General features: G+C 41.2%; 1 protein-coding gene across 1 annotated transcript in view; it reads left to right on the top strand.

The window, feature by feature from the left end:
* Positions 1-27,258, top strand: part of LOC134359301 (diphosphoinositol polyphosphate phosphohydrolase 2-like) — a 58,396-nt gene that overhangs the window by 13,191 nt on the left and 17,947 nt on the right. The window contains exon 2 of the mRNA XM_063072296.1: positions 17,164-17,274. Coding sequence (XP_062928366.1) covers positions 17,164-17,274 — 111 coding nt within the window. The remainder of the gene's footprint in view (positions 1-17,163; positions 17,275-27,258) is intronic.

The following is a 27,258-nucleotide window of genomic DNA, read 5'->3' as shown; positions in this document are numbered from 1 at the left end:
GCTAGCCACTCGGCCTCGTTTTTTAAACAAAAATGTCAGAGTCAGGAGTCATATCGTGACCCGCTTAATCTGAAAGGAGACCAATCCTGACGCCACGTGCCAGACAAGAATGACTGACTGTCTGGTGCTACACGCTTTATTAAAAACAACCCTATACATGGAAATAGTGGATTGATTCCATTTAAAGGTAGAAAGCTGGTCACAAGTGAAAGTGTCCTTGAAGGGAAAGTGTGCTTCATTTACTGAGTTTCTTCAGTGCTGTATACTTTAAAGCACTGCCCTTATTCATTGAACTGTGTGACTATCATATTTATTTTGGGTGGAACAGGCTGGTATTTTCTACAAAAGATTTTAAACCAAAATTTAAATTCTGACGTTTATTGCTTGAGTTTATTTTGTAGCATGTTCACTCTCTAGTAATGCTGTCAGGGATTGCTTGGTTCCCAGCTGTTTAGGGGGACCCAGCATAGTATAGGCCAAATGTAAAGCTTGATTGTGCTATATCTTCACTTTAAGAGGGAAAACTTGCAGTAAAAGCATTTTTAAAAGCTCAGTGTTAATGCATGTCTTTTATGAATTTGGCTGTGGAAACATTTTTTTAAACTAAGCCTATTGGGTTAGTTTAATGTTCTCATGTCAATTAATGAAAATTTCCAAAATACTTCAAAGAATTAGGAACTGGTTGCTGATAAATCTTCCATTTACCATGGTGCCTAGATGTATTAATGATCTGAATCTTCTGGTGAGTTTGAGAGGAGCAGATCTCTCCGCATAATTTCCTGCCAGGGATTAGATTCTTACCTAGTAAGGAGCATCTGAGCAGTGAAAGACTTTTTTTATATATACAACTAATTTTCCCCCACTTTGGGTATTGGCCAGTTCAACTTTCTTTTGGCAAGTAAATCTGTGTAATTTTCTTAGTTAAAGCAAGTTCTGTGACTTTGGCAGACAGTCGTGAGAAGATGAAGAGCCAGCCTATTATCACTTGGATGTTTGTTTTCCCCATGAGCTTTATATTTAAAATCTCAAACTTGTTCTAACTAGATTTTGTAATGGCAGCTGGAGGTAGTGATTTTTGCAATACATTAGTACATGTGTTCACATTGTGTGTAGTCAAGCTGCAGGGAATATTCAGCAGTTCATGTAGCATCTGTGCACAGAAGAAAATTTGACTAGATTAACCTGTATCAAAACTGAGCAATTATGACAAACTAATTGCGTGAAATAGTTGAATTCATTATAGAGCTGCAGTGTGCCTGGATGTTAGATGAGATGTTGTTCCCTGAGCTGTGGAACAGCATAGAAGGTCAAGGACACAAGGGTCAGAATGAAGTGATGCATTGTACTACTGAATTGCGACTTCAACTGAATGTGCACAATTGGTTTGGGGTGGGAAGAGAAGTAAAAGAACATAATTTTGTATCCTAGCTCATTGTTAATTTTTGGATTTGTCTACTACATCTGCAGAACTGGAAATTGCCAGGGTTGATTGAAGAAAAATGTGTTGAGTGAGATTTAGTAGTGTTAATGTCAGGTCGGCCCTGTCTTCCGTCTGCACTTGCAGCACAAAAGGAGGCCGTTGGTTTCTGTGCTGACTAGTAACAGCAATCCAAAGCCAACTCTTGTATTTTGATCAACCCTCAGAATGCTGGAGGAACTCGACAGTCAGGCGCCATCTATGGAAATTAATTAAGTGGACATTAAGGAAGGGGACAGAAGCCAGAATAAGGTGGTAGGGGTGAGAAAGACTACAAGCTAGTGGGTATAGGTGAAGCTGGGTGGATTGGGGAGGGGGCCAGGTGCCTTTCTTCACACTCTTTATCTAGAAATCTAGCGCAGAGCAGGCCCTTCCATTCTAATGAGCCGCACCACCTAGCAACCCATCTCTTTAACATAAGATAAAGGAACAGAATTAGGCCACCTAGCCCATCGATTCTGCTCCACTATTTCATCATGGCTGATTCAATTTTCTGCTTAGCCCCAAACTCCTGCCTTCTCCCCGTATCCATTCATGCCCTGACCAATCAAGAATCTATTGACCTCTAACTTAGGTATCCACAAATACTTGGCCTCCACAGCACAATACAGGCCCTTCGGCCCACAGAGTTGTACCAAACATGTCCCTACCTTAGAAATTACTGGGCTTATCTATAGCCCTCTATTTTACTAAGCTCCTTGTACCTATCCAAAAGTCTCTTATCCGCCTCCACCACCGTTGCCGGCAGCCCATTTCATGCACTCACCACTGTCTGAGTAAAAAAAAAACTTGCCCCTGACATCTCCTCTGAACCTACTCCCCAGCACCTTAAACATGTGTCCTTTTGTGGCAACCATTTCAGTCCGGGGAAAAAGCCTCTGATTATCCACACGGTGATGAGGGGCATTGATCTTATGCACCTCTATCAGGTCACCTCATCCTCCGTCGCTCCAAGGAGAAAAGGCTGAGTTCACTCAACCTATTCTCATAAGGCATGCTCCTCAATCTAGGCAACATCCTTGTAAATCACCTCTGCACCCTTTCTATGCCTTCCACATCCTTCCTGTAGTGAGGCGACCAGAATTGAGCACAGTACTCCAAGTGGGGTCTGACCGGGGTCTGACCAGGGTCCTATATAGCTGTAGAGTGACAATTTTCTGGTCTTCCAGAACCATTCCAGAATCCAGTGATTCTCTACAGTCTCATCTATGTGACTTGTCTACCTTCAGTCTTTTCAGTTTCCCTAGAACCTTCTCTCTAGTAACCGTGGTAATTTCTCACACTTCATGATCCTTGTCATCTGGAACTTCCACCATACTTCTAATATCTTTCACAATGCAGACTGATGCAAATACTTATTCAGTTCATCCACCATTTTATTTCTCCCCCCCCCCATTATTATCTCTCCAGCATCATTTTCCAGTAGTCTGATATCCATTTACTTCTCCCTTTATACCTCTATGTACCTGAAGAAACTTTTGGTGTCCTCTTTAATGTTGGCTAGCTTACTTTTGTATCCCATCTTTACCTTAATGGCATTTTTAGTTGCCTTCTGTTGGTATTTGAAAGCTTCCCAATTTTTTTAACTTGCCACTAATTTTTGCTCTATTATATGCCCTCTCTTTGGCTTTTATGTTAGCTTTGATTTCTCTTGTTAGCCATGGTCGTGTCATTTTGCCTTTAGAATAGTACTTCCTCTTTGGGATATGTATTCTATCTTGTGCCTTCCAAATTGTTTCCAGAAATTCCAGCCATTGCTGCTCTGTTGTCATCCCTGTCAGTGTACTTTTCCAATCAATTCTGGCCAACTCCCCTCTCATGCCTCTATAATTTTAGCCTAATCACAAGACAGCTTACAATGACCAATTAACCTACTAACCAATAGGTCTTTTCAAATAATTAATTTATAACTTCATTGTCCAGATTTATTTCAAGTACTACATCTTTTTATTAAGACCCAAAAGGAAATCCCTTGTGATTTTTTTTTTGTCCTTCCTATCAATTTCCTAGTATAATGGAAACTACTAATACTTACCCCTGGTGTATTTTGCAATTGTATATTGTGATGTTTAAAAATGCATTAGATTTGCACAGACAAAATGCATAGTTGAGGTAATTTTTGTCTTTTTTTTAAAAAAAGCATTCAGTGGCAACTGGTGTTTAATTTGGATAAATGCAAGGTTCCTGTTTCTTTCTGGACAACATACCCCTCCACCACGACTCTACTCCATCTGGTGCAGCTGGTCCTCCTCAATAATTTCTCCTTCGGCTCATCACACTTCCTTCAAACCAAAGGTGTAGCCACGGGCATTTGCATGGGTCCCAACTATGCCTGCCTGTTTGTCAGCTACATAGTCTATGTTCTAAGTCTGCACTGACATCACTCCCAAACTCTTCCTATGCTACTTCAATGTCTACTGCTTCCATGCTGAGCTCACCAACTTCAACAACTTTACCCACAACTTCCATGCTGCCCTCAAATTTACTTGGTGTGTCTCTGTCTCAAACTCAGTTACCTGAAGTATACCTCTTCCCACCTTGTCACTTGTAAAAATGCCATCCTCTTATCTCAGTTCCTCTCTCTCTCTGCCACATCTGCTGTCAGGATGAGACTTTTCATTCCAGAACCACTGAGCTGTCCTCTTTTTTTTTCAGAGAAAGGTGTTTCCTTCCCTCCATCAGTGCTGCCCTCATCCATCTCTGCCACTTTGTACACATCTGCCCTCATCCCATCCTCCTGCCACCACAAAAGGGATAGAGTGCCTCTTATATGGTCCTCACCTACCACCCCACCAGCTTCCGCATCCAGCACATTCTCTGAAGTTTCAGCCATCTCCAGTAGGATCCTCCCAACAAGCACATCTTCTCCTCTCCCCCACCCCCCCAACATATACACACATTTTCCACTTCCTGCAGGGATCACTCCATGTGCGACTCCTATCCACTGGACCCTCCCTCCTGGTACTCATCCTTGCAAGCGCAACAAGTGTTTCACCGACCACTACATCTCCTTCCTCATAACCATTCTGAGCCCCAAATAGTCCTTCCAGGTGAGACAACACTTCACCTGCAAGTCTGTTGGGGTGATCTGGTGCACCCAGTGTGGCCTCCAATATACAGTGAGACCCAATGTAGATTGCGAGTCTGCTTTGCCGAACACCTTCGCTTCATCCACCAGGAAAAGCAAGACTCCCAGTGGCCAACCATTTCAGTTCTACTTCCCGTTCCCATTCCGACATGTCAGTCTGTGGCTTCCTGTACTGGTGTGATGAGGCCACACTCAAATTGGAGGAACAACGCACTGTATTCCATCTGGTTAGCCTCCAACCTGAAGGCATGAACATCGATTTCTTGAATTTCTAGTAATTACCCCCACTTCTCTCTTTCACATTCTCCATTTCCCTCTCCCACCTTATCTCCTTCCCTGTCCATCATCTCTCTGGTGCTCCTCCTTCCCTTTCTTCTCTGGTCTTCTGTCCTCTCCTATCAAATTCCTCATGTTTGTGAATAATCTTGTTTCCTGCTGTGAATTAAGTTGTATTGCTATTCAATGTGATGTGTTCTCCAACATACACAGCTGATGTCAACACATTGGGTTTAAAGTTCTCCATTTGTTCCAGGATGTTGACTTCATGTTTATTGCTCCTACACCTTTACTTGTGAAGCACTATTACATTATTCCTCAAATAATGCTAACAGAATTGCAGATTTGTGGCAATTTGCAACTTTGTGATCATATGAAATGTTTAGTGACGTTCATGTCTTTAGGTGATAGTTCACAAACTATGTTACTGTACAGGAAACAGCACTCTTGTGCATAGCAAGGTCACAAACTATGAAAAGTGATAGGTAATGACTGTTACACTAATGGAAATCTCCAAAAGAGTGCACAAGGCCTTGCTTTCTATGTCAGAGGTACTGTGTCTGTATTGATCAGCTTTACCCGTCAGTCAAGATTGTGTCCTCGTTTCTAATGTTCGGCCTTTGAAACAAGGAGCAAATTAGAGTCATAAAGTTGCACAATATGAAAACAGGCCTTTCCACCAACTGTTCATACTGATCAAGTTGCCTATCTGCTTGTCCCATTTGCTCCATAACCCTGTAAGCCAATTCTATCCATGTACCTATCCTTATGTCTTTTTACCACTACATCTGGCAGCTTGTCCCATATAGCCACCATTCTGTATGTGGGGCGGGGTGGGGGGGAGTTTTTTCACACCCCTCCCATCTTGTGCCCTGTAGTGTGGGACAGCCCTACACTGAGAAAAAGCCACCACGGAATATAAATGTCTGAGTCACTCCTCAACCACCTTTGCTCCACAAAAAAAAAACCTGCTTATCGAGTTTCCTTGTAACTCATGCCCTCTGTTACCAGTACTATCCTAGTGAAACTTTTTTTTTGGCACCCTTCTTGCTCAATGACATTTATCCTATGGCTGGGTGACCGGAAATACACACAGTACTTTGTGTCCCGCCAGTATCTTGTACAATTTTCCAAACCCATGAGCTCTACTTGCTAGAAGGACATGGCCAGCAAGAACATGGCAATACCATTACCTGGAAGTTGCCCACCATTCTACCCTAAGTAATACTGCTATTTCTTCAAAATCCTGGAACTCCTTCCTTAAAAGCATTGTGTGCAGATCCATACCTCAAGGTTTGCAGCAGTTCAAGAAAGCACCTTTCTCAAGGGAAATTAAATGCTGGCTCAGCTTGCAAAGCCCGCATTCCTTCAACAAAGTTGTATACAAGTCCCAATTCTGTACCTGCGGCTCTAACCAATTAAGACACTTATGCCAAATGCCACCTTCACCTGTGTTATCATTTTCAGGGAACTATGTCCCTCTCACCCTAGGTCTCTGTTCTACAACACTCTTCAAGCCTTGCCTTTTACTGTGTCCTGGTTTAACTTCCTGAATGCGATTCTCTTCACTTGTCCAAGTTAAATTCCACCTGCCAGTCCTTGCTACTTTCCCAGTTGTAACCAACTTGCTGCTTCTAAACCAAGTAGACATAAACATGATGTGTGATTTGTAGTGCAGAATCTAAATCTGCAACATCTGAACATTTGGGTTTCAGCTAAGTTAAGCTGAAATGACCTGCTGGCAACCTTTGAGAGAGAAACTGACATTGTTTTGAATTGTTAAATTCTTGTTTGGGTTGTCCTGGAAATACGAAATTGTGGATAGCATAATTACAGGTTAACTAAAATGAGAGCCAGTCTTCAGGAAATAAAACCTGTACACATTTAACTTCCAACTAATACTTTGTGGCTAGTGAAACCAATCATTCTAATTCTGTTCTACTGAAACTACATCAAGAAAGATGAATGTTCTAGCACATTGTTAGAGGTGTATCCCTGCCACCTAATGCACAGACAGGACAGATCTGTATCCCTTAATCTTCTGGTTAAGTGCATGTTCATGGAGCCATTCTTTAACACTGTGACAAAAGAGGTACATTTTGGGTGGCTTGTGGAACAGACACCAGTATTGAATATTCAAGGCGGTTCTGCTAGTTCGGATGTGTGTTACAGCTTCCCATGGCTCAGTTTTAGTGAGTTGCACTCTGGCTTCAGCTGGTTAAGTTTGTGTATTTACTTCGACCATGCCACCAAGTTTTGATAGCTGCTTTTTCTGAATGAGTCATAGTGAAGTGATTAATGTTCAGACAAGTTACAGGATTGAAATTGCATGCAAATTAAAAGCAAAACTGTATAATGAGGTATTAGTGCGTTCTTGTGCTTTGTTTAACTGCATGAGAAATTAAACCTTAGTAACAACAGTGTGAGCCATGTTTTCTAAACGTGCTGGTAAAGAGAAAACAAGACAATGTAGTCGGGGCACAAAGATGGATTGCACATTAGGATAAAGTAATTTTTCTAGTTTGGATTTTATTATTGGGATTTGGTGCTGTGTGGTATAAACATGGATGTGATATAATGGCCATCATCCAGATATCATTGATTTCAAAATGGTTTTTAACCCTGTACAGACTGGCTGGTTCTTTTGTTGTCACAAGCGTGCACACTGAGTGTAGGCTCAAAATAAATGGTGTTTACCAGGCATATTGGTAGCAAGTCCTGCCCCAGTTAAGCAATCTTCCCCCACCCTTTCTGCTGACATCATGGAAGCTTGCTTAGCAATGCAGATCAGGGTACAGAATGGTGGTGTAGGCGAATAGCTGGGATTGGACTACTGAGACCACTTCTTCCCATTCCCACTGACCTGTCTATCCTCTGCCAATTTCACTACTACAAATGTAGACTAGAAAAAAAGCATTCCCTTTTCTTACTGTATAATGCCCAATGGTATGAACATCAAATTTTGAAATTTAAGGATGCTTTCTCTCAGTGTATATACATAACTTAAGTTCTCCTCCAGTTCAGTGCAAACCGTCCCTTCTGTACAGGTCCCATTTTGCCTGGAAGAGAGCCCAATGATCCAAATATCTTGGCCCTCCCTCCTACACCAACTCCTTAACCACATTAAATTGTATGATCTTACTAGTTACAGTGCGTGGCATGGGGAGCAATCCTGAGATCAGACCCTGGGGGTCCTGCCCTTTATGTTCGTCTCTTTCAGCTGCACATGTTGGAAAGTTATAGCACGGTTGAGTATCAGCAGGGATCTAACGTACAATAAATTAATGACTTTCTGCTCTCCAACAGTGTGGTGCTAGTGCAGTAATTGCAGCAAGCCTATGCTTCCTCGATGAGATTAAAAAAAATATCTTGGATTCTGTTTGTCTATCTTTCTATGCTATCTCAGAAAATGGGAGCTTCTGACTTTGGGCCAAGATGGAAACAGATTTGGCTGTTTTGATAAATAATGTGACGATGGCTTCAAATTTTGTAGTGTGGACACTTGCGTGAGGTTGAGGGATGACTTGTGATCCCTAAATCAGCATGAGTCACTGTTCAGAATAGGAAAGGGAAGTTTATGGGGCAGATGCACATGCGTAGGTTTTAATGAACCATTAATTCTTTGGGGTTGGTTACACTGTTATCTGGATGTTTTGATAATGCTTTATGGCCGGTTGTATTCTGGTGATTCATAGGATGTGCCCTCTTCACCTGTGTAGTAATACTGCTGTAGTTTTTGAAGATGAGTAAAACTTTATGGGTGTGGACATGTTTAGCAGAGGTTTTATGGTATGTGTATCACAATGTAACATGAGTAGTAGAAATCTGTCCTCTTCCCAATTTCAGATGACCTTTTTATATGGGAGGCAAACTGCCCTCTTTTATGAAACACAACTCTATCCATCCTTGAAAGGGCTGAAGAATTATTCCTGCAGATAAAACATAGAATTTACAGTACAAGTCCTTCAATCCATGTTGTACCAATGTTTTAACCTAATCTAACCCTTCCCTGCATTTTTCTATCATCCATGTGTCTGTCTAAGCTCCCCAGTGTATATGCCTCTACTACCACCCTGACAGAGCATTCCACACATTTACTACTGTTTAAAATAGACCTGACATCCTCCCCATATTTTCCTCCAATCACCTTAAAATTATGCCCCCTCGTGGAAATTAAGCCACTTTCACCATGGGGAGAAAAGTCTCCGGCTATCCTCTCTTGTCTTGTACACTTCTATCAAGTCGCCTCTCATCCTCTTTCAAAAGAGATGTGTACATGGAATTTTTGTCTTTGTAATTTTTGTTTGTAGGGGGCTATGGTGCATCAAGAATACATTGTCACTTTTGTTTTAATGAAAAGTTTCAATGCCTGTTTAGAAGTCTAGTTTACTCTGGTTACAAAGAAAAGATTTTTTTAAAAAGCGAAGCGAAATACTGATGCTGGAGTTCTGAAATAACAATTGAGATAGCTGGTAGCACTCAACAGGTTAGACAACTTGTGTGTAAACAAAACCTGGCACCTGATGAATAATCATCAAACTAAAATGCCAACATTTCTCTCAAATACTAGCATTCTGCTTTATTTTCAGTATTTCTAATATGAACCATCTTGAGTGTTATTCTAATTGGAAATGTAAAATTTTTTATTTTAATATTTTAAGACTGTTTTGAATAATTGAAATACTTACTGCTTTCAGGAAAACACTTTTTCTTTATCTGCCAGTCTCCTACCTTAGCCCCTTTCTGTCCCCCTGCTGACTATCTGTCCATTGTCCCTTACCACTCCTCAGTCCACCTATCCCCTGCTGGCCACCTCCACTCTTTCCTGATACCGGGTCTTGACCTAAAATAGTGACTACTGTCTTCCCTCCGTGGATGCTGGCCGACCTGCTCATTCCTCCAGTTATTTTTCTGCTCCAAATTCCAGCAACTACAGTCTTTTGACTCCCAACTTTCCTCTGGTTGCCAAAGCTTTTGAGGAATTTCAACAAGATAAAGCTCCATGGGAAGCAGGGTGGCAGGGTACATGGTTTTTGTACGTTCTAAACATTTCTGCCAGCGGTGTTTGTTTCCAATCGTTAATATGGTTCTTAGTACTAGCCAATGATTCGAGCTGTGCTTGTGTAACTGGTTTCTGTACAACTTTTACATGCCTCGCACACATGTGGATTAAAGAGCTGCCCATATCCTATAAACAGCAATACTATTTTAAGTGCACCGTCTGACGCATACACTGCCGCAGTTGGTGCAATTAATACTGCCCTGCTATAGGTTGCTTTCTATTTCAGATGCTCAAGCTAAGCTTTGGTTCTTAATGCCCATTGACGATGGATGTTTGGTGAATAAGCAACTTCCATTTATGTAGCAAAAATGTGCTGAGACATTTTCCAAGTCATTTGCAAGTTGGCAAGCTGTAGGTAGTCAGGTGCTGTAGGGATCATTTCTGCGATTTTTGGCTACTTACAATCTATTTTAATCAAGGGCTGTGTAAGCATATCTAATGATTGTAGGTAAATGTGTTGTGAGTGGGGTGCATTTACAAGGGAAATAAGCAGCAGCAAGGAATAATGTGGGTGATATGAGGTAATCCACTTGAGTCAGAAAAACAGTTACACGCATTTCTAAATTGTCAGACTTGGATATTAGTGTTAAGAGATCAGGCTGCTCTAGTACAAGAAACACAGTAGGCAAGTGGCAATTATTATTGCAAGAGGGATGGAGTACAAGAATAAGTGTAAGGGGCTTTGAGACCACATGATGTATGTTCCTTGTTTTGTTTGGTGCAGTGAATGTTCCCTGGAGGAGAAGATTTCTTCACTGCCTTTTGAGCAAAGTTGGAGTTTACAAGGCTGAGAAGTGATATTATTGAGGGGGCGTGACAGCAGTCAGCATGTTTTCCATGTGAGCCAGAGGCAAGTCTCAGAATAAGAGCTTAACAGTTTGAGTAAGATGACAGGGAGTTTCTTGGAGTGGAGACCATTTAGAATTTCCCTAAAGGGCCACTTTTCAACATAATTGTATAAGAGCTAAGAGAGTTGTAAAAGCGCGCCTGAAGGCTTTGTGTGTCAATGCAAGGAGCATTCGTAACAAGGTGGATGAATTAAAAGTGCAGATTGTTATTAATGAATATGGTATAGTTGGGATCACAGAGACATGGCTCCAAGGTGACCAAGGATGGGAGCTCAATGTTCTGAGATATTCAATATTCAGGAGAGATAGACATGAAAGAAAAGGAGGTGGGGTGGCGTTGCTGGTTAAAGATGAGATTAACGCAATAGAAAGGAAAGACATAAGCCGGGAGGATGTGGAATCGATATGGGTAGAGCTGCATAGCACTAAGGGGCAGAAAACGCTGGTGGAAGTTGTGTACAGGCCACCTAACAGTAGTAGTGAGGTTGGGGATGGTATTAAACAGGAAATTAGAAATGTGTGCAATAAAGGAACAGCAGTTATAATGGGTGACTTCAATCTATATGTAGATTGGGTGAACCAAATTGCTAAGGGTGCTGAGGAAGAGGATTTCTTGGAATGTATGCGGGATGGTTTTTTGAACCAACATGTCGAGGAACCAACTAGAGAGCAGGCTATTCTAGACTGGGTATTGAGCAATGAGGAAGGGTTAATTAGCAATCTTGTCGTGAGAGGCCCCTTGGGTAAGAGTGACCATAATATGGTGGAATTCTTCATTAAGATGGAGAGTGACATAGTTAATTCAGAAATAAAGGTTCTGAACTTAAAGAAGGGTAACTTTGAAGGTATGAGACGTGAATTAGCTAAGATAGACTGGCAAATAACACTTAAAGGGTTGACGGTGGATATGCAATGGCAAGCATTTAAAGATCGCATGGATGAACTACAACAATTGTTCATCCCAGTTTGGCAAAAGAATAAATCAAGGAAGGTAGTGCACCCGTGGCTGACAAGAGAAATTAGGGATAGTATCAATTCCAAAGAAGCAGCATACAAATTAGCCAGAGAAAGTGGCTCACCTGAGGACTGGGAGAAATTCAGAGTTCAGCAGAGGAGGACAAAGGGCTTAATTAGGAAAGGGAAAAAAGATTATGAGAGAAAACTGGCAGGGAACATAAAAACTGACTGTAAAAGCTTTTATAGATATGTGAAAAGAACAAGATTGGTTAAGACAAATATAGGTCCCCTACAGACGGAAACAGGTGATTATGGGGAGCAAGGACATGGCAGACCAATTGAATAATTACTTTGGTTCTGCCTTCACTAAGGAGGACATAAATAATCTTCCGGAAATAGTAGGAGACAGAGGGTCCAGTGAGATGGAGGAACTGAGGGAACTACATGTTAGTAGGGAAGTGGTGTTAGGTAAATTGAAGGGATTAAAGGCAGATAAATCCCCAGGGCCACATGGTCTGCATCCCAGAGTGCTTAAGGAAGTAGCCCAAGAAATAGTGGATGCATCAGTGATAATTTTTCAAAACTCTTTAGATTCTGGACTAGTTCCTGAGGATTGGAGGGTGGCTAATATAACCCCACTTTTTAAAAAAAAAAAGGAGGGAGAGAGAAACCAGGGAACTATAGACCAGTTAGCCTAACATCGGTGGAGGGGAAGCTGCTAGAGTCAGTTATCAAAGATGTGATAACAGCACATTTGGAAAGCGGTGAAATCATCGGACAAAGTCACCGATGGATTTGTGAAAGGAAAATCATGTCTGACGAATCTCATAGAATTTTTTGAGGATGTGACTAGTAGAGTGGATAGGGGAGAACCAGTGGATGTGGTATATTTGGATTTTCAAAAGGCTTTTGACAAGGTCCCACACAGGGGATTAGTGTGCAAACTTAAAGCACACGGTATTGGGGGTAAGGTATTGATGTGGATAGAGAATTGGTTGGCAGACAGGAAGCAAAGAGTGGGAATAAATGGGACCTTTTCAGAATGGCAAGCAGTGACTAGTGGGGTACCGCAAGGCTCAGTGCTGGGACCCCAGTTGTTTGCAATATATATTAATGACTTGGATGAGGGAATTAAATGCAGCATCTCCAAGTTTGCGGATGACACGAAGCTGGGCGGCAGTGTTAGCTGTGAGGAGGATGCTAAGAGGATGCAGGGTGACTTGGATAGGTTAGGTGAGTGGGCAAATTCATGGTAGATGCAATTTAATGTGGATAAATGTGAAGTTATCCACTTTGGTGGCAAAAACAGGAAAACAGATTATTATCTGAATGGTGGCCGATTAGGAAAAGGGGAGGTGCAACGAGACCTGGGTGTCATTATACACCAGTCATTGAAAGTGGGCATGCAGGTACAGCAGGTGGTGAAAAAGGCGAATGGTATGCTGGCATTTATAGTGAGAGGATTCGAGTACAGGAGCAGGGAGGTACTACTGCAGTTGTACAAGGCCTTGGTGAGACCACACCTGGAGTATTGTGTGCAGTTTTGGTCCCCTAATCTGAGGAAAGACATCCTTGCCACAGAGAGAGTACAAAGAAGGTTCACCAGATTGATTCCTGGGATGGCAGGACTTTCATATGATGAAAGACTGGATGAACTAGGCTTATACTCGTTGGAATTTAGAAGATTGAGGGGGGGATCTGATTGAAACGTATAAAATCCTAAAGAGATTGGACAGGCTAGATGCAGGAAGATTGTTCCCGATGTTGGGGAAGTCCAGAACGATGGGTCACAGTTTGAGGATAGAGGGGAAGCCTTTTAGGACCGAGATTAGGAAAAACTTCTTCACACCGAGAGTGGTGAATCTGTGGAATTCTCTGCCACAGGAAACAGTTGAGGCCAGTTCATTGGCTATATTTAAGAGGGAGTTAGATATGGCCCTTGTGGCTAAAGGGATCGGGGGTATGGAGGGAAGGCTGGTACAGGGCTCTGAGTTGGATGATCAGCCATGATCATACTGAATGGTGGTGCAGGTTCGAAGGGCTGAATGGCCTACTCCTGAACCTATTTTCTTTGTTTCTACCTCAGATCTCTTGAGGCTGAGTTTTATTCTGCTTGACAGGTGAATCGAGAGTTGAGGACTAAGAAAAGTGGAATTGAGGCTGAAGATCAGTGATCAGGATGTTGAGAGGTGGAAGAGTACCATTTCTTGTAATGGTGATTCTTGTAGCATCTTGCCTTGATGGTGATGAAAGGGCAGATGCATGGCAGAAGCAAATTTAAAATGACAAAATGTGACTTGCATATGGCTAGGAAGGGGGTGGGGATATGTAAAAGGTGGTGCAGGAATGGGGAGAAAACTGCACATCTTTTCAAAGGAGGCAGAGCAAGTTGAGATGTCTTAAAGGGCAGGAATGTTGTACTGACTTCATTAATATCTCTATGGGGTGGCATGATAGTGTAGTGGTTAGTGCATAGTTTTACAGTGCTAGCTGCAAGATTGGGGCTCAATTCCTGCCGCTGACTGTAAGGAGTTTGTTCTCCCCATGACATGTGGGTTGTCTCCAGGTGCTTCAGTTTCCTCCTATATCCAAAGATGTATTCTAGTTACGGGCATGTTATGATGGCGCAGGAAGCGTGGTGACACTTGTGAGTTGCTCAGCACAACACTCGCTGATTTGATTTGACACAAACAAGGCATGTGGCTGTTTCAATGTATGTGTGACAAATATGGTCATCTTTAATGGACTAAGAATCTAAATTCTCTTGGCATGGGGGCTAGATTCTGGACACTGCTCTTTTGGGGATGTTTAAAGCCATCTGTTGGGTGTAAAAGAGATTTGCTCTTCTAGAGCTTGAGTTGAGGGACTATTGTAATAGAGTAAAACTACAGAAACTGGGATTATACATCTCCTTTCAGGAAGGTTGAGGTGTGATTATTTATGGTTTGAGTTGTTCAGTATTGTAAACACAGATTAATATTTTCAGTTGCTGTAGTGTCAATAGCCAAGGTATATAAGCTTATGGCAGTTGGCAAAAGAATCAGATGTGGCATGAAACAACATTTGTGTTCAAGGTGTGTTATAGTGCAAAATAATTAGCCTTTAAAGGTTTCTAGAAAATGATTTGTTACTAATGCTTGAAACAACTGGGTGAAAGGAAAATATTCCACAGGACTTGAGTAGAGTACAAGAAAGGGAACTTGCTCATCTTTCAGCAATATTGCTGAGGCTGCAATAAATTGAATGAGATCCTATAGTTTTCTATGATTGCATTAGTTCACAATGCCTGCTTCTCTACTGATCATTTATCAGTATCTGTTTTGATGGTCAATTGTCTGTTAAGATTCTTGTGGGTGTCACAGTGATGCAGTTGGTTAAATTGCTGCCTCTCAGATCCCAGATTCATTGTGCAAACTCCAGACATCAGCATTCTCCCTGTGATTGCATGAGTTTCATCTGTGTGCTCTGGTTTCTGTCACGTCTCATAAGGCAATTCTCAGTGGCCAATTAACCCAGGTATGTGGATGAGTATAGAGAAGCGGATGGAAATGTGGAAAATGCTATTGGATTAGTTAGACCAAAGACTTGCAAATGTCTACAGATGTACAGTGGAGAGCATTCTAGCTGGTTGCGTCACCATCGGGGATGGAAGGGACCAATGTGCAGGATCAGGATAAGCTGCGAGGGCTGTAAACTTGGCCAGCTTCGTCATGGGCAGTGGTCTTCCCGACAGTAAAGAAATATTCCAAAGACAATGCCTCAAAAAGGTAGCATCTATCATTAGGGAGCCCCACCACCCAGGACATGCCCTCTTCTCATTACTACCTTCAGGGAGGAGGTACAGGAGCCTGAAGAGACAACACTCAATGTGTTTGGAACTGCTTCTTCCCTTTCACCATCAGATTATTGAACAAACGATGAACACTATTTTGCTTTGTTTTTGCACTGTACTACTGCTGCAAAACAACAAATTTTACAACATTTGTCAGTGATAATAAGCCTAATTTTGACTCAATCTGTTGGATACTCAATGATCAGTATGATTTCTGTCGGCCAAAGAGCTTGTTTCCATGCAAAGACTCTATAACTCCAGTGTACTCCTGTGTATCCGGAAGTCTGTAGAATTCTCATGTTACACAAATACGAAGAATGTTAAGCAATTGTTTAATTTATTTCTCAAGTGGAAAAGGATGTACTGTGTATAAACATAAATCAAGTAGCAGTGTAATTATAGGCTAATTAGTAGCAACATCCTTTGAAGATTTGGCACCTCATGAAAGAACAGTCACAGGACATGTCAATGAGAGTTCATTTTTGTATCGTTCCTTAATATTAGCATTAAAATGTAGAACTGTCAAAGCAGTATTTAAAAAATAATTACCCTTTAAAATTGTACTGTAATGTTTTTCTTTGAGCAATTCTCATGTAATGGGTGTGTTTCATTTGCTGTAGATGCTGGATGGCTGAAAATGTACTGATATTCATAAGAAGCTTGCTGCGTGTCTTTAATTTAATCAGAACCCACATCTGACAAAAGTTTGTGCTGACTCATTAAATTTGCTCAGTTTTGCACTTCATTTGGTTTGGAGAGGTCTAGCAGGTCCCCCCCTCCCCCCGCCCTGTGTTTTTTGACTTCTCCAGCCTCCTCATTCACCGCAACTCTCCATTGTTATTCTTGTCACATTCTGTTTCCATCATATTGGAGTGACATTAAATGCAGAACACACTCTACCTTCCTGCATGAGATCTTCAGAACTTTCAAACTTTGCAGCACAATGTTCTCGGGTATTCAGCTCAGTCAGTTATTCAGTACTTCCTGTAAACAAACACAATTTTGTAAAATGAGCTCCTCCTCCCCACCCCCCCAAAAAAAAACCTTGCATACTGATATTGTTGCCAGATTCTATCATATCATCACACTACAGAACCTCGTTCAGAATTGTACACATTTTCCATGCTTGTCTTCTCCAGACCATGCACTCTGAATATATTTTCACCCTTCATCTCCTACACCCCCCAGCATTCTCCCTCATCTCACCAGTGGTGTACCATGAACCAGTTTGCTTCCTTAGATTCTTCGTGACCCTTCCAGTTTTGTGCCAATAGAGTTCTGTTTGAAACAATTGGAAATTGTACAATATTATTTTGGAGCCGAAGGAGTTTGGGTTCTAACCCTTGAATTGCTGAATGACGTATGTACACAAGCACTTTATATACCATGGCTTCCAAACTAAATACAATTTGGAAAATCTAATTTTGGAGATTCTTGTAAATTTAGGGTTATGAACCTTCTGTCTCAGCACACCATGTTGCTTGGAAAGTCTTGATTTTTCTCAGACTGACTACCAAGTGTGCATTTGTTCAAAGCATTTCTGTCTTTATGTGCTGTTAAATGTCAGAGGAATACTGCAGTTGCTGAACATAATAGTCATTATAGTTCTTACTTGTTCCATAGGTGCTTTTAGTCAGTAGTAGTCGTCATCCAGACCAATGGATCGTGCCAGGGGGAGGCATGGAACCAGATGAGGAACCAGGCAATGCAGCTGTGAGAGAAGTATATGAAGAGGTTGGTACCCTTTTCAAGTTTCCTTTTTCCAAACTGCTGTTGTTTTCTGATCTTTGTATCTCTGGTTGACCTTGAAGGCTGTTAAATTAGATTTTATTTGGAAGCAATGGTGTATAAAGATATGTTTAAGTGGATTTGAAAATTTATATGAATAGCTCACTTTAAAAAGCGTATGTCATGTGCTTTAACAAGAAGCCAGATTGAATGTAGTGATAATAGATAGAATGAAACAAGCGATTGCCTTGCTGTGGATTTATGCAATGTTGGGTTTACTGGCCTGCAAGCCCTGCACAGGCAACTCTTTTTTTACCTCAGTTTTGTTGAGTGCTGTTATTGACCGTTCTTTGCTTAACTGTCAGCAAAGCTGCATTAAGTGCAAAAGCTTTCCTTCCCAATTTCATAAATGATGAAATTAAGAATTAGCTTCCGGTATGCTTCAATCTGGGTCTCATTCTGTTTAGTGAATCTATTAATTATTTATCTTGCCTCATTAAAATCCTATCTGCCAAGTGCTGTTGAGGTTCACAGGACTGTTTATAGCAATTAAATTGTAATCTCATTTGTTAATTTCTCAAGCATACTGTTCCAGCATGTGTGTTAGTCGACATATCTTTTCGTGCTATCTCCAGAATAGCTCCCAAAATTAGAATTTTTAACAAAGCTGAAGATTACAATCGTGTTAAAATAAGCCAATTTATTTCTGATGGTTTAAAATGGAATTCTGCACCAGATGCAATAAACTGCCATGCTATAGTAGAGTTTGGTTTGGACCAGAAGAAACTAACAATTTAAGTACAAGAATTCCTTTTGGAATATGTAAATAATTTAATGTGCTTTAATTTCTGAAGAACATTGTTTCCATATGTAGATTTTATTGAAATGCTCATCCAGAAAGTAGATTTTTTCATTTAATATCATAAATTCATACTCACTCTTCCTTCAGTTAGTCCTGACGAAGGGTCTCAGCCTGAAACGTCGACTGTACCTCTTCCTAGAGATGCTGCCTGGCCTGCTGCGTTCACCAGCAACCTTGATGTGTGTTGCTTGAATTTCCAGCATCTGCAGAATTCCTGTTTTCATAAATTATATTGGGAATGTGTGCTTAATGATATTTAGGAATTTAATAGCCCATTTTAAGGAGCCAGGCTTGAAACTTATTTGCTAGATGAAAATATAAAGTTCTCATCATAGTTATGAGGAACCAAATCAAACACCTATTTTTTTCCAATTTTTATTCACAAGTCTACAAATATTCAGAAGGGAAAAACTGATGGCAAGGAATCTGCATCTGAAGTGGAATAAGGAATGGTATAACATTTTTGACAGTGGGAGGAATAATGAATGAATATTTTGAAGAAATAGTAGCTGAGAACTGGGAAAGATGAGGTGCCATTGAAAACACATGGTGTTCCATATGCTGTACAGCATAGAGGCTGGCCCGGCCCTTCAGCCCCATTGCTCTAATAATAACAAACCTCTATCCACACTTTGTTTTGTGACTAACTCACCTCTCTCACCTCTCAACATTCCTTTCCTCATGATTATCAAGCATTGCCTTAACTGATGCCTCTTAATAACTTCAACTCCATCTGCTAATAAATTCATCTTTCTGGGTATATTTAAATAGATATTTTTTGTATTCCAATCTACAAAACTAATCATGGTGGACACCAGTTCTTGGTTTGAGAGCAAGATTGTAGAGGGAAGGAACCTTGCTAACCAGAATTTGAGGCTGAATGATTTGACTCTAGATTTAACAAACTTTTAATGTGAAGGATTTGGTATAGTTGGGACTACTCCATAAGATGAATTCTGGTTTTAAAAATCAAGAATGAGATCTGACTGAGATTGAAGAGATTGAACAGGATGTCATAAACTTTTAATTAGAAATTAAACAGGATATCCGATCATGATGGAACATTGTGGGTGGGAAGAAAGGTATAGGTTGCTACTGCAGGAACTTGAGGTGAAGTGCTTTTTTTAAAATATCTAGAAGATATCCATGATAATCTCTTAAAGGTGGAAGGAAGTATTGGAAACGTGATCTTAATAAATGGTGGAGGATGCTTAAGGAGCCGATAGGGCCACTCCAACTCTAGATATGTTCCACTGAAGAATATAATCTTGAAATTTGTAGATCTGGTCATCTTATCTATGTATGTTACATTGAGATCACTCTTTATATTTTCACCTCTGCAAGGTGATACAGCTTGTGTTTAGTGTTGACAGTGCTACAATTGGATATAAATAGCTTTAAGCTATGGGTTACAATTTGCCTACTGAATTTTTTCACTGTTTTGAGTGCACTTGATAATTTAAAATTCATCTGCTTTCAAATCCTTCCGTTTCATAAAATGAAGGGATATTTTTGATGCATTTGTATAATGCCATCAATATTGAGGGAGGGAGAAGAAAAGATCCCTAAGTTTGTGTTGAAGGGAGGGATTTAAGATTGCTACAATTCTGTTTTATTCAAAATCCATCAGGTCCTTTGAGCAGATCCAGGTGTACCTTTTCAGATGTTCAGTTTGTAAAGTAGAATGAAGATTTGAGTTTTCACTTACATTGGTAGAAATGTAGCTTTTTCTTTTTGGTCACTATTCAACTTTCAATTTTTAGTTGGGATGGTCTATTCTCATAAACCTCACTGGGAAGATTTTTGGCATTGTGTTTCTACTTCCCCAGTTGTTTTAAGTAGATATGCAAGATTTTCATAAGAACAAGACCAGCAAGTTTGCATTTACATAATGCTTTCCCTGGACAAGTGTTATCAAAACATTTAATGCCGGAATGTGGCAACAGCCAAACTGTAATACCGGGGTTTGAAAACTGCTTATTGTGTTTTTAGATTGGAATTGTAAGTAAGAAAGCTACATTTCTATCACCAGGCTGGATATCAACCTAGTGATAGTTGGTCAACGAAGACTGATGTCAGAGATTTCCATGAATTGCCAGCTGTCTGGCACGTTGGCTGAGATTCCATGCCTGCAATCATATCGGACTGTTTGCTGGTCCAATTTAGACTCTGGTATTCACGTATTTGTGAGCTTAATTCTGCAAGGTTGAGCTGCCTTGAGTGAATCTGTTTGATACCAAGGTCAGTATCAGGTAGTCCTGTGGTAATTTTGTAGGACCGGTAAAAATCTAAGATAGTCTCTTCTGGATTCGAAGGGTTAAGGGTAGCAAGCCCACTGAATCTGTGGGGTTTATGACACAAGGTCATCATGATCATTTAAAAACCTGTTAATAAATATGTATTAAAAATGTAAAATCCCTGGTCACTATGTTGTGGTTTTTAAATCCACGCCTCTAGATTGTCCAGCTTTCTTAGTTAGGTTATGAACTAATAACTAACTATTCTGCACTGAGTTTGACGTGATTCTAGTTCTTCATTCCAGTAATCCTTTGCAAGTTGGGCAATGCACATGCCCTAACGCTGTGCTAAACTATGGGAAATCAAACCTTCGAGATGTTGAAGGGCAGCTTTCCTTTAGCCTTCTTGGTTCACTCCTGTATATGTGTCCATGGGCTCCAGGTTTCTATTGTCATCAGCTCCTCCCAATTGACAACATTTGGGAAGTATGCTGATCAATTCTGTACATGCTGAATGTTCATAATCATCCTCCCTCACATTTCCAGTATTCATACCATTCTATTAACTACTACTACTATGTCGACTCAGGCCTAGGGGGCCGGCGTCGGGCACGATGACGGGCTCTCCACTTCTCCCTCTCCCTCATCAGTGTGTTCAGTTCATCTACATTAGCCACGCCGCTGTCTTCTGGGAGCATGTTGACCATGGTCTTGGGAGGGCGCCCAGGGTTCATCCTCCCGTGCTTGGGCTCCCATATGATGACTAGGCTGGCAGGTAGCTCGGGGTGGCATAGACAGTGCCCCGCTAATTGCAGTCTTCTTGCCTGGATTTTAGTGGAGAGCATCGGTAGGTTGTTAGTGCTCAATGTTTGTCATTGCTGTTGCCAACTCACGTTAAGAGCCATCCGGAGCATTCGTGTATAGCAACCATCTAGAGACTTTCGCATCATCTTGGTGAGTGTTCACGTCTCGCATCCGTACGTGAGAATGGACTGCTATGAAAATCCTCTTTTTAAGCCCTCTTGTCAGGTTCGACTTCCAGATTTTCTTCATGTCGTTCATAGCCCTCCACGCCAGCGCCTTCTGTATCTTTGTCCTTCTCCGAACTCATCATTCTTGACCCGAGGATCTTGTAGTCAAAGACTTTCTTAATGGTATCAATTCTCTATGGTCTTGAGTACCTTTGTAGTAGTTAAATACCATGTACTCTCTTTTTAGGGTTTAGGTGAAGTCCAACTTTATTGCACTCTATTTCCACTTTTGTCAGTAGCTGCTGTGCTTCCTCCATCTGGTCAGAGAGCAGAACTATGTCATCTGCAAAATCGAGATCTGTGAGTGTAACTGGTCTGACCCTTTTGGTTCGCCCTGGTTTTATGGTAAAACCAATAGCTTGACGCAGAGCGTAATCAAGGACGATTATAAAGATGTAGGGTGCCAGAGTGTCTCCTTGCAGCACATCAGCTAGGAGCTCGAACACTGCTGTTTCTTCGTCTGGTGATACAACTTTTGCCACGGTTTTGGTATAGCTGGACTCTGTTGCTCTCAGTAGATGGTCTGGCACTCCGTAAGCTTTCAGGATCTTCAGCATTTTACCTCGGTGAACGGAGTCAAAAGCTTTGCGAACATCGATGTAAGTAAACACGGCTGGTAGGTTGTTCTTCTTGACTTCCTCGATGATCTTATGGAGAGCAAGTATTTTCATTACTGTTATGCACTTCTGCTGAAAATCATTCTGATTGAATCTTGGCTTAGGGTCAATGGCGGTGCGAATCCTGTTTAAGATCATCCGATTGTTTAACTTTGCTAAGATGCAGGTCAAACTGATACCACGGTAGTTAGCTGTCTTTGTGAGGGATCCAGACTTGGGGACTAAGATAATGTTTGAGAGTCACCACTGTTCTGGTTTGTCGCCTTTCATCAATGCCATACTACATATGTCCAGCAAGATGTCGTCCAGGTCGCAGTTCTTCAGGACATCTGGTGGTATCCCATTTGGTCCAGCACTCCTGCCCTGTTTGCATATTTGGCCTTCAGTTCCTCAATGGTCAATGGGCTGTCATCGATGTTGACTTGCGTTAGTATCGTGGATATGTCCTCTTCTTCCGTGATTGTTGGAGGGCTTCCCAGCACGTTCTTGAAGTAGGTAAACTATGTCAGGACACGGTCCTCTGCTGTTTTACCACTTATTTGACCTAATGGGGACTTCTTCCATCTACTGATCTCATTGACTAGGCGCCATGCTTCTCCATGCTGCAGTCTTCATTTACAGCTTCTATCTCTCTAATCCTCTCAACTAGTTCTTCTTCCTTCAGTCGGTCGTAGGTGGCAAAGAGATTCTTCTTTGCTGTCTTGAACTTGTCTCTTAGCTCTTCTGTTTCGCTCCTTCTAAGTTCGGCATGACAAGCACTGACCACACTTCTTGCTGTGACGACGTCAGGATGTTTCGAGATCCAGCTCTTGATTCACTTCACAGTAGGCAAATTCTTGCATCTTTCTATTAACATTGCTTTGTAATTTCTGTTTCCGTCAACACTGGCATGTATGATCAGCAAATTTTGATAAATGACTTTCTATTCCATCATTCATTAATCTGGTGAATATATTTGATTCCTGACATTGATACTCAAGGAACACTAGTTGCAACCTATTAGTACATAGAAATTAGGTGCAAGAATAGGTCTTTCGGGCAGCTTCACTGTTCACTTCAATGTGTGATCATGGCTACTCATTCACTTCAGAAGCCTATATCAGAGAGTTGTACACTGCAGAATGGGCCCTTCAGCCTGCCATGACCATGATACTTGTATGAATCCCATTGTACCCTCACTTGGTCTGTGTACCTTGGCCTTTCAAATGCTTGTAATTAAAATGTTAAACCATCATCCTTGGCAGCATGTTCTAAATTCCAATCACTCAGAGTGGGGAGAAAATCACCCTTTGTACCCATCTTTTAATCTCTTTTGTTCAGGCAATCCCACCATGTGAGAAGAATTCTTACTATATATCTTACTCTCCCTTAATTTTGTACATTTGTGTCTGGTTTCTTCTCAGCTTCTGTTCCAGTAAGCAATGCAGCCTCTGCACCCTCTCCATGCTGTTGAATCAGAACTGTACACAATATTACAGCTGTGACCTTATCAACATATAATAACGTTGTAAAATGGTGTCTGATTTCACATTTTTGCCACAGCTAATGAATGCAAACATCCCATATGCCTTTTCACCTTGTCTACCAATGCTGCCATTTTTAGGGATCTATGGATTTGTACCCCAATCACCTGTTCATCAACACTTAGTGTATTAATAGTATTAACACTGCTTAATGTATTAATAGTCCAACTCTTCTTTTGACCTTCCGGCATGCAACACTTTGCACTTGTCAGGATGTTTTCTGCCTTAATCACCAGGATCACTCGATTGAATAGCAAGCTGGTTTTGTATTGTACAATGGAAATGTAATCCTGAATTTTGAGAGAATTGTATTAGAATGAAAAGGAGAATGGTAGTGGAAAAGGAAGAGTACTGACTAAATCCTTTGGTATTCTCTGTTTTGTATTAAAATATAGTACAACAAAAATATAAATCTCTGTATATATTACAAACATGTTTACTCAGGAGTGCATTGTGAAGAGTATGTTGTGTATTTTGATTTTCAGCTTTTCAGTTTACATAATATTTGAGCCACATAAGCAGTATGCCTTTTTATGCTCACAGTGAGCCCAAAGGATATGCTTTTTTAAGTTGCTACAAGGTACTGAACCTAACTGAACTTTCCAACGTGCTGGCAAGAATTTGATAATCCCAAAAGATGCCACATATTAGTATCAATAAAATTATTGTAGTGAATCTGTAGTAGCTTTTAGAGGTTTACTTAGAACAATTGTGACCATTCTGCCGCCTTCAAGCTTGTGACATCATTTTATTCAGATCTTTGAAATTAGTTTTTTTTCTATATATTCTTGGGATGTAGGTGTCACCATTCATTGCCCCTCTAACGTAGTATTCCAAAATTCTGTAAGAAAATGAACTAAATTAGGTTGTTCAGGCCATTGAGCCTGCTCTGCCATTTAGTCGTGACTCTCTTAGTCTCCACATCATCCTGTAGCAGCAAAATCCACAGATTCACCACCCTCTGGCTAGAGAAACCCAGTTATTGGATATGTTTAAAGCAGAGTTTGATAGGTTTGAGAATAGTAAGCACATCAAAGCTTATGGGAGACAGCAAGAGAACAGGGTTGAGAGGGATGACAAATTAGCAATGATTGAAAGAAACCTGAAGGGCTGAATGGCCTCATTCTGTTCCTATGTCTTATGGTCTTACTTCAGACAGCTGTGGAGGCCAAGAAATTCTTCCTGACCAGTTTTAAAAGGACATCCTGTATTCTGAGGTGCTGCCGTTGGATCCTAGAATATCCTGTTCATGGAAGCGCTGTCTCCACATCCACTCTGCCAAACCCTGTGTTGAAGGAAGGGCAATACATTTGCAAGTGAGGATGCTGTATGACTGGGGCAACAGGCCCAGGGAATGTTCAAGTCTTCCTAGATTAGTGTTTCAGGTTTGGGAGTACTGTCAAAGTTGCTGAGTTGCATATGGTGCACTTGCAGCGACTGTACTGGTGGACGAGAGCTGGGACTCTATTCAACAGGCATGTTGCTTTTGTCCTGATGGTGTTGAGTTTCTTGAGCGTAATGGAAACTGCATGGGTGAGAGTATCTTGTCTCAGACTGTATTTATGCTTTTTCTCGATGATTGATAGAAAGCCTTTGGGAAGCTGAGGTGAGTCATTTGTCACAGCATATCAACCTCGCAACTTGATTTTATAGCTGAAAGCACTTTGCATGGCTTTCCAGTTAAGTGTGTTCTGTCGGAATGTTAATGGTAGGGGCTTCTGTCGATGTTACTTGATATTTGAAGGTGGACATACCTAGTTTGAACCAATAGGATAAACTGCTGCTGGACTGCTTCATTATTCGAATGAGCTGACCGTGCTAGATCCTAATAAATAAAAGGTGATGACGATGGAACAAGATGAGATGTGGGGCAAGACCTGTGTGTAAACTAGTTGGGTAGAACTGGTTGGGGGGGGGCGGGTGAAGAGGAAGGGAATGAAGATAGGTGTAGGAGCAGAATAGGAACAAGAAATGTGAGGACTGCAGGAGGCTCCGAAGGGGTAAAAATTGGGGGTTACCCAAAATTTAAAAACTGAGTATTTATGCTAATAGTTGCAGGCTACCCAGGTGGAATATAAAGTATTGCTCCTCCCATTTTGCACTGGGCTTCATCTTGGTAGTAGAGAAGGTCAAGGATGGACAGATCAATGTGGCAATAGAAATGGTCTGAAACCTGGATCTCAGGATAACCATTACAGACTAAGTATGATGTGTAACGTACTTGGTATCACCAACATTGAGGGAGCCACAATTGGAGCACCATATGCAGTAGACAAGGTTGGAGATGCATGTGAACCTTTGCCTCACTGCAAGGATTGGTGAGGTCCCTGGATGGTGGTGAGGGAGGAGCAGTAAAGACAAGTTTTACACCTACGCGAGTAGAAGATGTCTAGGGTAAGGGAGGGGGTGGGTTTGGATGGATGAGTGGACCAGAAAGTATTGGACGGAGTGATCCTTGCATAAAGTAGAAAGGGATGCCTGGTGGTGGGACCTCACTGCAGAAATGACAGAATGATCTGCTGGATGTGGCGGCTCTAGGGGTGCAAAGTAAGGACAAGGGGATCTCTATCTCTGTTCTGTCTGGGGTGTAAGGCAGGCTGTGAGCAGAAGTACAAGAAGCACAAGATCTGAAAGGGCAAAGGGAACTCTAGCTCTATCATTTGGTTTGAACTGAATGGCATAATTCTGTTCCTATAAATTATGGTCTCGTAGCAAATGACAATGAATAGTTTGTCTTCTGAGATGAACAGTTTTTTAAAAAAAAAGTAGTGAGAAATGTCAGAAATAGTCCCTGTGAATTTAAAAGTAGGTTGGAACTTGGTGGTATATTATTCCACCAATTTCCAAAGAGCACAGCAGTACTAAGCAAGTCTATAGTGTGGAACTGTCCTCTATTTTTGTGCCAAGGAGTTGTAGTTGATTAACGATAGGTGCTCAAAAAGCTGAAAGACTTGAGGGTATGCACCAGATGAACTGCATATTAGGGTTCTGAAAGAGCTAGTGGTAGAGATTGTGGAGGTATTAGAAATGATCTTTCAAGAATCATTGGACTCTGATTCCGGAGGACTGGAAAACTGCAAATATCTTTAAGAAAGGAGGAAGGCGGAGGAAAAGAAATTGTAGACCGGTTAGCCTGACCTCTGGTTGAGAAGCTGTTGGAGTCTGTTGTTAAGGATGAGGTTATAGAGTATTGGTGACAAGGAACAAGATGGGGCAAAGTCAGCATGGTTTCTTTAAGGGAAAATCTTGCCTGATGGGCTGGTTGGAATTCTTTAGGGAGATTACAAATAGGGTAAAGGGGATGCAGTGAGTGTTGTATATTTGGATTTTCAGAAGGCCTTCGACAAGATGCTACACAAGGCTGCTTACCAAGTTAAAAGCTCAACGTATTACAAAAAAGTTACTAACATGGGTTAGACCATTGGCTGATTAGTAGGAAGCAGCAAGTGGGAATAAAAGAATACTTTTCTGGTTGGCTGCCAGTGACTAGTGTTCTGCAGTGTTGTTGCTGTATGCCAATGATTTAGATGGTAGAATAGTTGGCTTCGTTGCCAAGTTTGCCGATGATACAAAGATTGGAGGGGCAGGTAGTGTTGAGGAAGCAGGTAGGATGTAGAAGGACTTGGACAGATTAGGAGAATGGGCAAGAAAGTGACAAATGAAATACAATGTTGGAAAATGTGTGGTCATGCACTTTGATAGTAGAAATAAATGTGCAGA

This window comes from Mobula hypostoma, chromosome 20 (genome assembly GCF_963921235.1).
Source record: "Mobula hypostoma chromosome 20, sMobHyp1.1, whole genome shotgun sequence".
Lineage (NCBI taxonomy): Eukaryota > Metazoa > Chordata > Chondrichthyes > Myliobatiformes > Myliobatidae > Mobula > Mobula hypostoma.
Note: the sequence above shows the minus strand (reverse complement) of the source record. Positions and strands in the feature narration are given on the sequence as shown.